This window comes from Trichomycterus rosablanca, chromosome 5, assembly GCF_030014385.1.
Source record: "Trichomycterus rosablanca isolate fTriRos1 chromosome 5, fTriRos1.hap1, whole genome shotgun sequence".
NCBI classification, from domain to species: Eukaryota; Metazoa; Chordata; class Actinopteri; order Siluriformes; family Trichomycteridae; genus Trichomycterus; species Trichomycterus rosablanca.
Window position 1 is genome coordinate 27,852,204 of NC_085992.1, and position 14,254 is coordinate 27,866,457.

The following is a 14,254-nucleotide window of genomic DNA, read 5'->3' on the forward strand; positions in this document are numbered from 1 at the left end:
TATCCCTGGTTATGTCTCAACAATATACAGGATTATACACCGATCAGCCATAACATTAAAACCACCTCCTTGTTTCTACACTCACTGTCCATTTTATCAGCTCCACTTACCATATAGAAGCACTTTGTAGTTCTACAATTACTGACTGTAGTCCGTCTGTTTCTCTGCATGCTTTGTTACCCCCCTTTCATGCTGTTCTTCAATGGTCAGGACTCTCCCAGGACCACTACAGAGTAGGTATTATTTGGGTGTTGGATCATTCTCAGCACTGCAGTGACACTGACATGGTGGTGGTGTGTTAGTGTGTGTTGTGCCAGTATAAGTGGATAAGACACAGCAATGCTGATGGAGTTTTTAAACACCTCACTGTCACTGCTGGACTGAAAATAGTCCACCAACCAAAAATATTCAGCCAACAGCGCCCCGTGGGCAGCGTCCTGTGACCACTGATGAAGGTCTTGAAGATGACCAACTCAAACAGCAGCAATAGATGAGCGATCGTCTCTGACTTTACAGCTACAGTCTGAACCAACTAGGTAGGAGTGTCTAATAGAGTGGACAGTGAGTGGACACGGTATTTAAAAACTCCAGCAGCGCTGCTGTGTCTGATCCACTCATACCAGCACAACACACACCATCACCATGTCATTGTCAGTGCAGTGCTGAGAATCTGTGGTGGACCTGTGGGGGTCCTGACCATTGAAGAACAGGTAAAAGCAAGCTAATGAAGCATGCAGAGAAACAGATGAATTACAGTCAGTAATTGTAGAACTACAAAGTGCTTCTGTATGGTAAGTGGAGCTGATAAAATGGACAGTGAGTGTAGAAACAAGGAGGTGGTTTTAATGTTATGGCTGATCAGTGTATATATTAAAGTTTAAAAAAAGCCATATAAAGTCTATAAGAACAATTAAATCAATTATGGCAATTATTTGAATTACCTGTATATTACAAAGTAAAGAGATTTCGGTTATTTAACCAATCAATTAAATAATAAACAACAACCAGTGTGATATTTTGTGCTTTATTTTAGAAAAGTGTAAAAACAGTTATACATTAATAGGTTGAAAAATGATTGCTAGTCCAGTCTGTCATGTAGTAGTTAAAAAAAATGTTCAAAATGGCACTACTGATGTACCTAGCCACTTAAGAAACACCTGCTATTTACATAATTACCCAACATAATTACCAAACTACCCGGACGGGCTGGTTTAAGTATGTACGAAATTTGCATCTGAAGATACTAAGATGATACTTTGACCAAAATCTCAAAGGAATGTCACACACAGCACAATTCATTCAAATATTTTGAAACACGAGGTTCTAATTAAAATTAGCAATCCTCCTAACAAAGTGGCCAGTGAGTGTATATTCTTATTTGTATTTTTTTGGTGTTTTAAGTATTGTTTTTTTAGTAGGAGACAAGTCATCTTTATTGCAGCAATCACACACCCAGCGACCTGTAAGAGAATAGAATATTTATCTGTAGATGTGTAGTCTTGGTTATTAAAATGCATCATTGTGATAACCAACAATTAATTTTATTTACTTAACAAACAAAACAAAAAGTCTTACCCATGGGAATGGAGTCCATGCCAACACAGAAGGTGTGAAAACCACGATCACACTTGTCACAGAACATCATCTCTTCCTCATGATGGGGCTGCTCACACACTGTGCAGGTTTTACACTCCATGCACTGCCACGGGTAGGTTTTAATCTGTATCACCAGCTCGGCGCTCATATCCAGGCAGGACGGGTGACCTAAACAAAATGAGCACAAACCATGACATGATTAATTATGCTGATGGTTAAGAACCGAACAATTGTCCACAAAGAAAAAAGCCAGTGTAGTACTACAGCAATTACCAATTACATTCTTATATATGACACGTGTCACAAATACATTTGTGAAAACTATTGTACATTTGAAAGATGGGTACCCAGGTGGCACAGTGGTAAAACTTACTAGCCCACCAGTGGTGGTGCATGCTCTTGAATTTGAATCTCAGTTTAAAATATATGTGAAAATCCCCACAAAATGATTTAATTACCATAAATACAACAATGTTTTCACTGGCCAGTCAATGTTCTCAAAATTAATAATAATAATAATAATAATAATAATAATGTAAAAAAGTAAAAGTGCACTTACCGCTGTTTTGGCATTGAGAGCAATTGATGAGAGCCTCTGGTTTTCCCTTCTTGTTGGACTCTTTACCCTTCTGACATATGCCACATATAGCATTGGGTATGACCTTAGGCTGGAAGGGCAGAGTAATGCTATAAAATCCATGGTAACCAAAGGTCCTACAATTCCCATAAGACACTGTGGCCTCACAAACTAAAATACTGAATTTTACTGCATTAATTTAAACAAGAATCTACAGATTTGCACATAGCGCAAAGAACAACAGCCTAAATAACAATGCAATCACAGCCCATTTAAAAAAACGAAATGCAGGGTGCTTATTAAAAGTGCATCCACACCACTACAGCATCAGGAAGGAACACCAAATTCCCACAGGTCAGTTTTTTGTGAAACCATGACTGTTTATTTAAACTCTACTTACTCAGAATCTTCAGAAATCCTGAAAATAAACATATGATTTAACATCAAAGTATAACTTAAAACAAATACTGTCATTTAGTGCTCTACCATTTAAAAATCTCTGAAATGTAATTTCTTTAAAACCTTTTATTTAAATGCTTAAGTGTAATATTTGCTCTAAATACTAACATGGTAAAAGCACACTATACAAAAGCAATGTGTGGATTGCAGACAGATTTTAGCCATCAATAAAGCTTAAAGTTAAATTCAAAACAAGGATACAAGCCTTCATTATCACCATAATAAAAATTCTAACTGAACTGATACTAATACAATTGCATTTCAAAATGATAAAACACCACATCTGTAAAATGCACTGCACCACAGCAGCACAGCAACACATTCAACAAGAAATAAACTGTAAAATACAAGGAATGACATTACCATCCTGTACAGTAAAAGCATCAACAAATGCTGTACCCACCATGTTTTACTTCAAAAAAACCTACTGGTAGAATGTAACAGTGGGCTTAATAGTGTCATCTGTGCAGTAATTAAAAGGGAAATGCAAATCATAATTTGCATAGCTGACTATAAATTCTGAAGCGTAGGTATAAAGTAAAAGCTAAAGGTAAAATTAACAATTTTAGAACACCAGAAAACTAATTAGACTGCTGTGGAGGTGGAGTTAGGGGAATACAATTATAATTAGTGACAGCGTAGTATTTAAAGTGAGGTATAAAATCATTGACTAATTACTAATTATTATGAAACAACTAACATTTCCACTAAATTCAGAATCTTTTGTTCCTTTAAGTATAAGTTTATGAACTAGGGTTTTACTTTCAATATTTCAACATACAAACCTCAACTTCCAAACATTTTAGAAAATGCAGTAAAAGGAAGAATGTGTAATTTGTTAATTCATTTGAATATTTAACTGACAAAAGTAGAAAGGACAGATTTCCAATATTTTCATAGATGCCTGCAACATACTTCAAAAAAGTTGATCGCCGTTGTCCGATTCTACTCATCATGACCCACCATACATTTTCAAGAGGAGACAGTTTTGAACTGCTGGCAGGCCAGTCAAGAACATGCACTCTGTGTCTAGAAAGCAATAGAATGATGCTTGGTGCCATCTTGTTGAAATAACCATGGACTTCCCAGGAAAAGGTGTTGCCCTGATGGCAGCATGTGTCTCTTTGCTGCAAAAAGAGTCTGGATGAACCTTTTCGTCTTTGTCATGCAGATCTCAATGTCCTTTTTTCCCCAAAACACAAGCTTGAATGTGGACTCATCTAAACACAGCACATGTTACCACTGTCTTTTGGTCCATTTCAGATGAGCCCAGAGAACTCGACATCATTTGTGTATAGAACTGAAACTGTATAGAGTTTCAAAACACTGTAACTTCAATATTCTATTAACTTTTCAGTGTTGCAGGCAGCAAATTCTAAATTTGTTCTGAAGTTGATCAGTGAAAACAGTGGAAATCTTTTCTACTTTTGTAAGTCAAATAAAGATTCAAGAGAATAAACAAACCACACATTCTCTCTTATTGTATTTTAGAAATGTCCAAACTTGAAAATGGGCTTTGTGATTATTCTTAACATAAATAGAGATATTTTCTGTACAGCGTGAGACTGCTTGCAGCCTCTGAAATAGTATCGTAGTGCTTGAAGTCACAGACATCATGGATCATGTGCGCTATACTGTAATGTACTGGGTGGAATTTTGGTTGTCAGATTTTGGTAGGCAGAGCAGTATTTACATTTGTTTAATATGTGACCACAACATGCCTCAAACAACCTTCTGAAGTGGCCTGTGTGATCAGATTCAAATCTTAGGTAGATTTACACATGTCTTATCTCTTTCTGATAAATTGCACACTCGGTGATAAAAAATAATCTGGTGTGAAACTAAGAAAAAACTGAGCATATTGGAGAAACTGGGAACCTTCCCACATACCACATTATCTAGCAAACACTGTGGTTTGAAACTCTCTTTAGCTTGTAGACAGCATCTTATCTCTGTTCCTTATGCAGGTTATTGATAATATATTTAAACATTTTATCCCGAATTACTACGAGTCCTATAATAAAGTCCAGAACCTTGTTTTTAGAAAGTTTGCTAAATGGTACCTTCAGAAAGCTGAAATGATCATAAGCTACATTAAACAGGAAGGTCTATTTGAGGTTTCCGAGTCTCCCCAGCTTCTCTAATCCTTTTTTCTCTACTCAATTTAATTACAGACTTGGTTTTATCACATTGATTAAAAAAATATATATATATTCATTTATTTTTTAGTTTTCCAGATATTATACGCTTCGTTCCAATAGTGCGGTAATTTAACATTTTACTAGTTTAAATTTAAATTGGTCCAAATAGTTTGTGCAGCTAAAAAATGCTCCAGTGCAGCTTTAGAGGCAAGTGTGAGGCTAAACTGTATTATTTAGATTCATTAGCCTCATAGCTCTTGCACAAATCTAACAAAGCAAATTTGGACACCAAAAAACGTGGCTGATTGTCTACAACTGCTGCAAGGGTAGAATGGTGTACATTTCATTTTCTACTGAACCATTTCTTTAAATAAAATGTTAACTGAACAAACAAAAACACAACAAGAATAAACTGCCCAAATTGCACAAAAGGCATTTTGTAATTAAACAGTAGTTTGAGAACACTCACATGCTAACAGTAAGGTGAATTCCATCCAAAAAATGTAACCAATTTACAAGAAAACAATACCAACCATCTACCAATTTAAACCGCGGTGTTGCTTTATAAGAATTATTAAAACGTTACCTTTACTTCTACAATAAGATTCACTAAGCCACACCCTTGGTAGTATTCTTTTTATATTTAGAACAGTTGACTTTCAGTAAGAAAAGCATTTTTGGAAGGAATTCCCATAGAGATATTGCTTAAGCTTCTAGTTAAAATCTATAGAAGTATAAACTGAAAATTAAAAGATTAACAGGTCTGCACACTTCTAAAACAGCTGACCTTTAAAACATTACGTAGCGATAATATAATAAGGATAAATAACATATGCAACTTGGCATTAAAAGCTTAAAATAACAAAAAAAAGCCTTATTAAAGGCATAAATATTATTGCTTCTAAAGTCTGTGTTGAAAAGTGAACTTTCAAAGAGCTGTTGAACAAAAGTGCCACCATCAAAAAAGAAAACAGTCCCGCTGACGAGTGCTGTCCCAACAAACGTGCTTTAAAAAGTGTATGCCTGTTTGTGTGTGTCTGTTGTGAGTAAGTGAAAAAGAGGAAGGAAAAAAAATATCAGGGACTTTTGTCTTCTACCTTGTACCCAGGGACAGATTTGAGTTGAGCAGGGCGATGAGGGGTATCTTTGCCTTTGCTCTTGCCTTTAGACTGGATCCCACTGTCCTGGCTGTCACCATCTGAGGTGTTTCCAGTTGAACTGTCCTGTATGGAAACAACAACAACAGCTCTGAGCTAAAAAAAAATCAAGGCCATGTGACAATTTTACAGGAGTGCTAAATCTGGTCATGTCTATAATCAGTTGGTCTACAATAAGTACCTCAGTTTAGTGGACTGAGGTCTTAACCTAAGCATAACAGCATTCTCTGCTATTATTAGAAGCCACAATCTTTATTTACTAAAAAGCTGTTATTATGGCTACTATTATTTAAAGTAATAGAGTTTATTGTGGTTAACTATTCATATAGACAGAGCTGCTTTTTGATCACATTTTAAGAGCCACTACCATTTGTCAAAACAGAGAGCGGTCTTGCAGTATGAGATGCTGGTGTGATTTAAAAAAAAAAAAATAGCAAACTGTGGTGTTTAAACAGATTAAGTTTGATTAATTGACCTGATCTAGTTATATGAAATGCAATTTTACATCTCTAGTGTTCACAGTGATCAATCTTATTCGATCGAATTGAATATCGATTGAATATCAGTTTGTGCCATAATGTCATTCATGTATAATCTTACCCATTGAAATGATTAGTTCTTTTTTAAATACTTTAAAATACATAGTGTTGCCTCTATAATGAGCCAATTAAAATATTTAACACAAAGGAAGTACACTTTTACACCACATCAGTGTTTTCACTTTGACCAATCACCTAGGTGATTATTTTTAAGGTTTGAATCTTACAGATGAGCCTTTGTTTTTCTTGCAGTCTTCCCCCTTGCCATCTTCACCATCATCAGAGTCACCATCGCTATCTGGAGCAGGCAGTTCAGGGTCCAGAGGAGGTTCATACAGAGCTGTGTTTATGGGCAAGTACCGCAGCTCATTTGGAGAGTACCTGCACCAAAAACAGCCAAAAACAATACCCTTTACAGGCCTGTGCTAGATTAAGAAGTTTCAGGTTAATGTTACGAACATTGATTAAAATGTCCAATAGCACGGGGTATAACTGAAGTTGACACTTACAACTGAATTTATCCAGTACATCTAAAGCAGCTATAAAAGGCAAGAATGATAAGATACCACTCATACCTTTTGTAGTACTCCTGGAACTGTCCTGGAATGAGGGCAACTGGGTAGGGGCCAGTTTTGGTCATTTCTGGTGGGAGGACTTTGTATTTTCCTTGGGGTACCTGAATTATCTGCAAAGGATAATAAGATGCTGTATGAGGAACCCTGCACAAGGTTCACTTTCACATAGCAATGCAGCTCTAAACATAATTCACAAGAACATATGCTTTGTCCACATAGTTGTTTTTCTGTATTCTGTAGCATACAAATGCCCTTTTTATTGACAATAGTATTAAATAGTTAAATGTACTACAAAAAAAAAAAAAATTGAATAACAGCTATAAGCTAGAGATGTTTTTTTTTTTTTTTTTTACATACTCTCTTTACAGGCTCTGCAAGTTTGTACTGTATTATAATTACAGCAGCACTTGTACTCACACTTTAATTTAAACTTTAACCCATATGTTTCAACTGTGGGCCTAGATTATACAATATAGCATACACACTAATGCGTGTAGTACTTCTATTAAGGAATCACAATAATATTAAAATGAATATTATTAAAATGAATATTATTGTGATGCCACTGCATAACATCATAGCATGGACTCACCGTATGCTAGACAACTTTTTGTGAGAATCCACTAGTCTGTAACCCTACTCAGCCAGAGGGATGGTGTAAATGGCAGAAAACTTGTAATAGGGAATTACTAAATTAGAAATTGCAAACAAGTTCCAATAGTAAGCATGTCATAGGAGGCTATAAAACCACATTTAGAGGCACAGACATAAACGCATGAGCACAATTCCACTGCCAATTTGGGTGGCGCAGCAGTAAATTATGCTACCCCACTACAACTAGGATCCAGAGTTTGCATCCCCAGCAGTGCAACTGGCTGGTCAAAGGAGCTAAACATGCTGTGACTCTAACCAGGATAGAGTGGTGGTAAAACATGAAATGAATGAATGTCAGTTTGTCATTACAAATAAATAAAGTGTTTATTTAAAAGCAATAAAAAAGTTGAATGAGGTGAGTAAAATACTTAAATTTTATAAATCTATCTGTAGATATTAGAAATATCAAACAATGCTGCTGAAGTCCTATATCAGTGGATTGCTGCTATATTCAGATTAAACCAATGTGATAAGAGCATTTCAACCAGTTATGCAATAATAGTCTTACATGTGTTTGAAGATCAAAATAGGCTCTTCTTTCCTCCATGCGCTCTCTGTTGAAATTGCTGTTGAATTCAGCTGCTTTTTTAGCAGCTTTCTTTATATAGTCTGGGACTTTGCTGGCTTCAACCTTCTGAGGACTTTGCTGCTGCATTTGCTACAGAGGAAAGGGTAAGAAAATGTATGACACCCTTAAAACATGGGCAAAAAGGTCATTAGAAAGTATAAGGTTAGTTAAATTTCACAAATAATTAAATTAATCTAAGCATTACTTAAATTAAATGTAATTTTAAAAATTAAAAATTTAATTTAATTTTTAAATTTAAAACTAACATACTAAAAAAAGAAAAAGATGTAGAACATTAATAATCTGGATGATTATTTTAAATGTGATAAAATGACTCTAAAGCTGACTGTACATTTAATAACACATGGAGAAATGTGTTACTTACTGCACTCAGGGTGCTGACGGAGTACTCTTTGGCTATCCTCTGGCGCTCGCGTTCTTGAAGAATAATTGAGTATTCTGCATGTTTCGCTGGGTACTCTTTAATCATTAAATCAATAACCTCATCACTGCGCAAAGCAGTAAGACCTATTAAAAACAAAGACACAAATAGTTCAGTGCAGGGAGCAGATATTAACCTAGTTCTCATTCCCGTTATTTAGTAGATGCTTGTAATTGATATTAAACAAACATTTACTAACTCTGACATAAATCAGCCCAAAGGCAACTTGTGAGAGTAGGCTTAAGTAATTAAGGTTGTAATTAGTTTAAACTAACCCAGTGTACACTGAGTCTCAGTGATGACATTTTGTTCTCTTAAGTAAACTTTTTCCTTGTGAGATAGGTCTCTCCTCTCCAAGTCTAAAAGAAAAAAATCAAACATTACAACCATCACATTTTAACTCTATGCAAACAATGAAAAAGCAATGCCTGGAGCAGCAAATAAAATAATAACCAGTAACGAGGTTTACTGGTCTGGGTTGTACCTGGGTATTTCCGCTTAAATGAGGTGACCCCTAAATATTCGCTAACTTGTTCTTGTAACATATAGTACTCTCCTGTTTCATCTGGAGGCCATTTGTACTCTGTCAGATTCTCAGCAGGAAAATATGTGGGTCTGCAACAAGAAACAAGTGGTCATAACAGTGAGAATAAAAACATCATATAATAAAAAACACATTCTTCCCTTTTATGAATGGGGAATGAGTTACACAGACTCAAGCCCTGTTTCACAATGACAAAGTTGGTGTTTTCACTTAAGATGACAAGTTGCAGCTGACTGTTATATAGAAGTGGACTATATAAAATAAAAGCTCTATTTGTAATTGTTTTTGTATTAATGCAAGTTTAGATGTGTTTCTACCATTAGATTCATTATAGAGGAGTGACATACTTTATTTTACAGGCAAAGGTACAAAAAAAACAGTAATGTTTTTAATTTTGTATAGATTAACAAATTTTTAATTTGATACTTGCAAAGTACAGGACTAGTCATTGGAGGGTCACTGGCTCAATCCATTTTCATCTGCCGGATTGCCATTGTTGGGCTCTTGAGCAAGGCCCTTAACCCTCAATTGCTTGCAATGTATATAATATATGAAGGATTAACCTAAAGAAGCCCCTTTCTCTACCTATCAGAATTTTGCCGTCTGTGTGCTGTGACTGGTGCTCAAGCAACAGTAATTCAATGAGAGACCAATTTCAAATGTCACTGAAACTGACCAATCATTTCTTCCCTTAGTGGGTGGTTTTAGTAATCGCTAACATTATGACTAGTTCACCGTGTGTGTGCTGAACAATGCTGAGTAAAAGTTCCTACCCCTGTTCCTGACCAGTTGTGTCGCAGCTTCTCGAACTATCTCCTGACCCCATTCGACGTCTCTTAGGCGCTTGGCTCCCATCGCTGGAATTCTCTTCAATGTCATCCTTAAAAAGTATTAAATCATACACACAAATATATATAATTGCAATTGTTTTACGCTGATGTGTACAATTCTAAATAAAAAAATATACAAGTGGTCTCAGAATACAGAGAAAGAATATACACCGACCAGGAATAACATTATGACCACTGACCGGTGAAGTGAATAACACTGATTATCTCTTCATCACGGCACTTGTTAGTGGGTGGGATATATTAGGCAGCAAGTGAACATTTTATCCTCAGAGTTGATGTGTAAGAAGCAGGAAAAATGGGCAAGCGTAAGAATTTGAGCGAGTTTGACAAGGGCCAAATTGTGATGGCTAGATGACTGGGTCTTGTGGGGTGTTCCCGGTCTGCAGTGGTCAGTATCTATCAAAAGTGGTCCAAGAAAAAAATAGTGGTAAACCAGCGACAGGGTCATGGGTGGCCAAGGCTCATTGATGCACGTGGGGAGCGAAGGCTGGCCCTTGTGGTCCGATCCAACAGACGAGCTACTGTAGTTCAAATTGCAGAAGAAGTTAATGCTGGTTCTGATAGAAAGGTGTCAGAATACACAGTGCATCTCAGTTTGTTAAGTATGAGGCTGCATGCTTTGCCCATTCTTTTCATGCAAAAAGCTTCCACATCGTTGAGGTTTGATGGCTTGAGTTGTGCAACTGCTTTCTATAATTCTCACCAAACCTGGAGACCTAAATCAATCCAGAATATTCCAGGACTGACTCCTTAACCAGGCTTGTGTTTACTTGGAAGTGTCCCTGGGATCAATTTCCAATTTATGAACGAAGTTCAATTTTACCAAAAAGGCACGACATACATCCTCAAAACACCATGGAATTTCTGTGAATACATAATGCTAATCATATGGTCAAGATTTTCCAGTTCCTGCAGCAGAAAAACTTTCCCACTTTAACAATGACCCACCTCCATGCTTGACCATGGGATAGTACTGTTGTGATCATAAACCTCTCCCTTCTTACATCAGACAAACCTTATATATAGCTCTTATTCAAAGCGATGTATACATACACTTTATATATACACTATATTGCCTTTATCTATCGTTTACACTATATTTATCGTCTACAATTGTTTCGTTATGTACGTTCGAAACATCAATACGCACAAATAATGAAATACTGAGAATACAAAGCTTTGTTTTGATTGCCACCATATTAGTCATTACATAGTCATCATTGTAGTTCCAGTCATCATTATTATCATTATATTACTATTGCTACACTGTCAAAAACTTCAGCTAATAATTGCATTTTCGTCTGCAATCTTAGTCAGTTGTGCCTTATGAACTGAAACACAGAAGAACTAACATGAATTTAACATTAAGTCTGAATGATTACCTCTCTAGCTCTGGCTATCTGGCTAGCAAACCGAGTAAATACAAAGAGACCGGCCAGGTGTACCTGTCTATTTGAAACTCACAGCTCACTTAATTAAACTATTCCTATCGCTTTTATAAATATAATTAACTATCATTGCATACTAAGACATCTTAGTGACACAAACCTTAACAGAATGAGCACTAGGAGTTGCAGGATTACTATCACACTGCCTCGGAGACACAACAGCTGCCATTTTATTTTTAACGGATCATTTCAATAAATACGGTCCGACTTCAACACTGGGAACACAAAAAACGTTCCGCTGATTTTAAAGCTCTTCGGTTAGTGTATTCCATTTGTAGCTCAGTTCCGTAGAATTAAGTTTTAATATCCATAAAATAAACAAATATAAGAGTCACGTAAAATAAATCACGTTATAATTATTAATGTTGCAACTGTACCTGGGTTTTAGTTTAAAAGACGGTGCCACTGGCGGGGGGGGGGATAAGTAGCAATCATGGTAAAAATAAATAAAGAAATAAACAAATGAATAAATAAATACAATTATTAGTGACAAAATAACAACATTTTAAGACGTCGTGGTTAAATCTATTTCAACACTTCTTACAAAAAATCTAAAACACACAGAGAGAGAGAGAGACATGGGTCAGTAAATGCAGGAAACCAATAATAAAACACAAAAAACACAACTGGTTAAATTTCTGTTTTCCATTAACGTAAACTTGATGATTATATTAGATAATAAAAACTGCCATGATATTTTTACTAACCCACAAAAACAAAGTCACCAGTATTTTGCTATGTTTTTACAGATACAAAAACTAAAATTTCTGACTAACAAAAGTATTCAGACCCTTTGCTGTGACACTCAGGTGCAATCTGTTTGCGTTGACTGTCAGTAAGATGTGTCAACAACCTCTTTCACTTCTTGCATTTACAGCTTTATTTCAATTTATTTCAAAGACTAAGGAACAGCTTTTTTTCCAGAGCTGTGGCCTCCATCACACCACAAAATTGAAAAAGACTGAGCACACACACATACACAGGACTGTGGGTCACACTTGGACTATGCAGCATTTGCACACACAGTCAGTATTTAATATTTAAAGCTACAATGTAAATTTACTTAAGAGTGCAAATATTTTTTATTGTTATCTTATTTTTACATTTTATCTTAATTTGTTGTGATTACTGCTACTGTCTTTCTCTATTGCTGCTACTCTATTGGAGAGATGCCATTCGAAATGTTATTGTACCTGTGTATTAGATTAGATTAGATTAAACTTTATTGTCATTGTGCAGAGTAAGCAAGTACAAAGCCAACGAAATGCTGTAGCATCTAACCAGAAGTGCAAGATAGAGATTATATAATACAGTTAAAGTGCAGAAGTGATCAGGTAGTGAAATGAGGAGACATATAGAATAATAAGAATATTAAACAGATAATGATGATTGTACAGTGTATAGACTAATATGTATTTACAGAGTAATGAAGGTGACTAAAGTGGCTACATGAATGGGTAATGAATGAATATTGTGACAATAAAGATTCTATTCTATTCTATTCTAATTGATTGGGCATGGTTAAAAAAGACACACGAGTGTCTATAAGGGCCCAAAACTTACACTGCATTTTCCTTTTAAAAAGTCATGAAGTCGAAGAACTGTTAAATCAGCATATAACACAATAGGGACAGTGGTAGCCTAGTGAGTAGATCTTTGGCCTATCAACTGCCATACAGCCACTGTTGAGCCCTTAAGCAAAGCCCTTAACCGTCTCTGCTCCAGGGGCGCCGTACGATGGCTGACCCTGCGCTCTGACCCCAGCTTCCAAACAAGCTGTGGAATGCGAAGAAAGAACTTTGTTGTACTGTACATCTGTATATGTATACAAGACAAATAAAGGCATTCAATATCTAAGGCTTTTAGTGTTTTCAGACACTCAGTGGCCTCAGAAATTTTGAAATGGAAAATTTTGAAATGTACAGTAGTTTAAAGGCTAGAAGGACCCAGGTCATGGAAGTAAAAATAACTCAATGTTTATTTGTTTGTTTTTTAAACAAGCTCCAAATGGAGAATCTGTTGAATGCACAACCATCTCGGCGGCACTCCCAGCAGTCCTAGATGAAGTCCAGAGCAGGGGCGGCTCATTCCTTAGGGCGACCGGGCGACGCACCACCAAAGAGCGAAAGGGAAGAAATTTTTCTATCACAGCTGTGACTGTTCTGGACAGTCTGTTTTGTCTCTGAATATCGTAGTCCAATCAGCGTCGAGTTGTGTTCCGTACAGTACCGCCCCTTTTGGGGCGATTTCAGTCTGACTGAAAATCGCCCCGGATTACTCTCATAGACTCATATGTTAAGGCACTTTTTTTTCGAACTGTAGGCGTTGCAATACAATCTGAATGGGGTCCGGGAGGGCTCACACTTATGTGCTTGCGTCATACGTAACCTGGTGTCGCGATCTCGTCACCATGGCTACCATCACCTCAGTTCGGAGCAACTCCATCGTGTCATTAAGGGAAATGCCATTCAGTCGTCGTCATCGGGATAAATTTAAGAACTTAAGAATTAGGGCCACCCAGACCAAATTTAAGCATCAAGCAAGTATCTACAAAGGGGGGGGGGGGGGATCATATAAGTTACAAGTAAATTACAAGTAAGTAATGTAAATTGTGAATTGTGATTGCACTTATTGTATCTTTCCAACTGTTTAATTGTACTTCTTTATTCATTGCACATTAGCCCCGATGCCAATCTTTATTCT

At 36.3% G+C, this 14,254-nt stretch overlaps 1 protein-coding gene across 2 annotated transcripts; it reads right to left on the reverse strand.

Moving 5' to 3' along the window:
* Window positions 1-1,024: 1,024 nt before the first annotated feature.
* phf10 (PHD finger protein 10) lies at window positions 1,025-11,727 on the reverse strand. Of its 2 annotated transcripts, none has more exons than XM_062995942.1 (12): window positions 11,652-11,727; window positions 10,026-10,132; window positions 9,193-9,323; window positions 8,984-9,067; window positions 8,652-8,794; window positions 8,207-8,356; window positions 7,045-7,145; window positions 6,697-6,850; window positions 5,871-5,996; window positions 2,156-2,264; window positions 1,576-1,764; window positions 1,025-1,460 (listed from the first exon to the last, which is right to left on the reverse strand). In XM_062995942.1, the coding sequence occupies exons 1-12, from the start codon at window positions 11,718-11,720 to the stop codon at window positions 1,375-1,377; spliced, it is 1,449 nt and encodes a 482-aa protein (XP_062852012.1). In that variant the 5' UTR covers window positions 11,721-11,727; the 3' UTR covers window positions 1,025-1,374. The 2 variants fall into 2 exon arrangements, with proteins under 2 accessions (XP_062852012.1, XP_062852011.1); XM_062995941.1 differs by having other exon boundaries at window positions 7,045-7,154.
* Window positions 11,728-14,254: the final 2,527 nt, after the last annotated feature.

Bases quoted from the DNA above. Each gene is read 5' to 3' on its own strand.
- phf10 (XM_062995941.1), bottom strand. From the start codon at position 11,720: ATGGCAGCTGTTGTGTCTCCGAGGCAGTGTGATAGTAATCCTGCAACT. The intron at 8,795-8,983 runs GTTAGTTTAAAC...TGTTTTTAATAG, and splicing joins TGAGACTCAGTGTACACTGG to GTCTTACTGCTTTGCGCAGT. The intron at 5,997-6,696 runs GTAAGATTCAAA...GTTTCCATACAG, and splicing joins AGAAAAACAAAGGCTCATCT to GACAGTTCAACTGGAAACAC.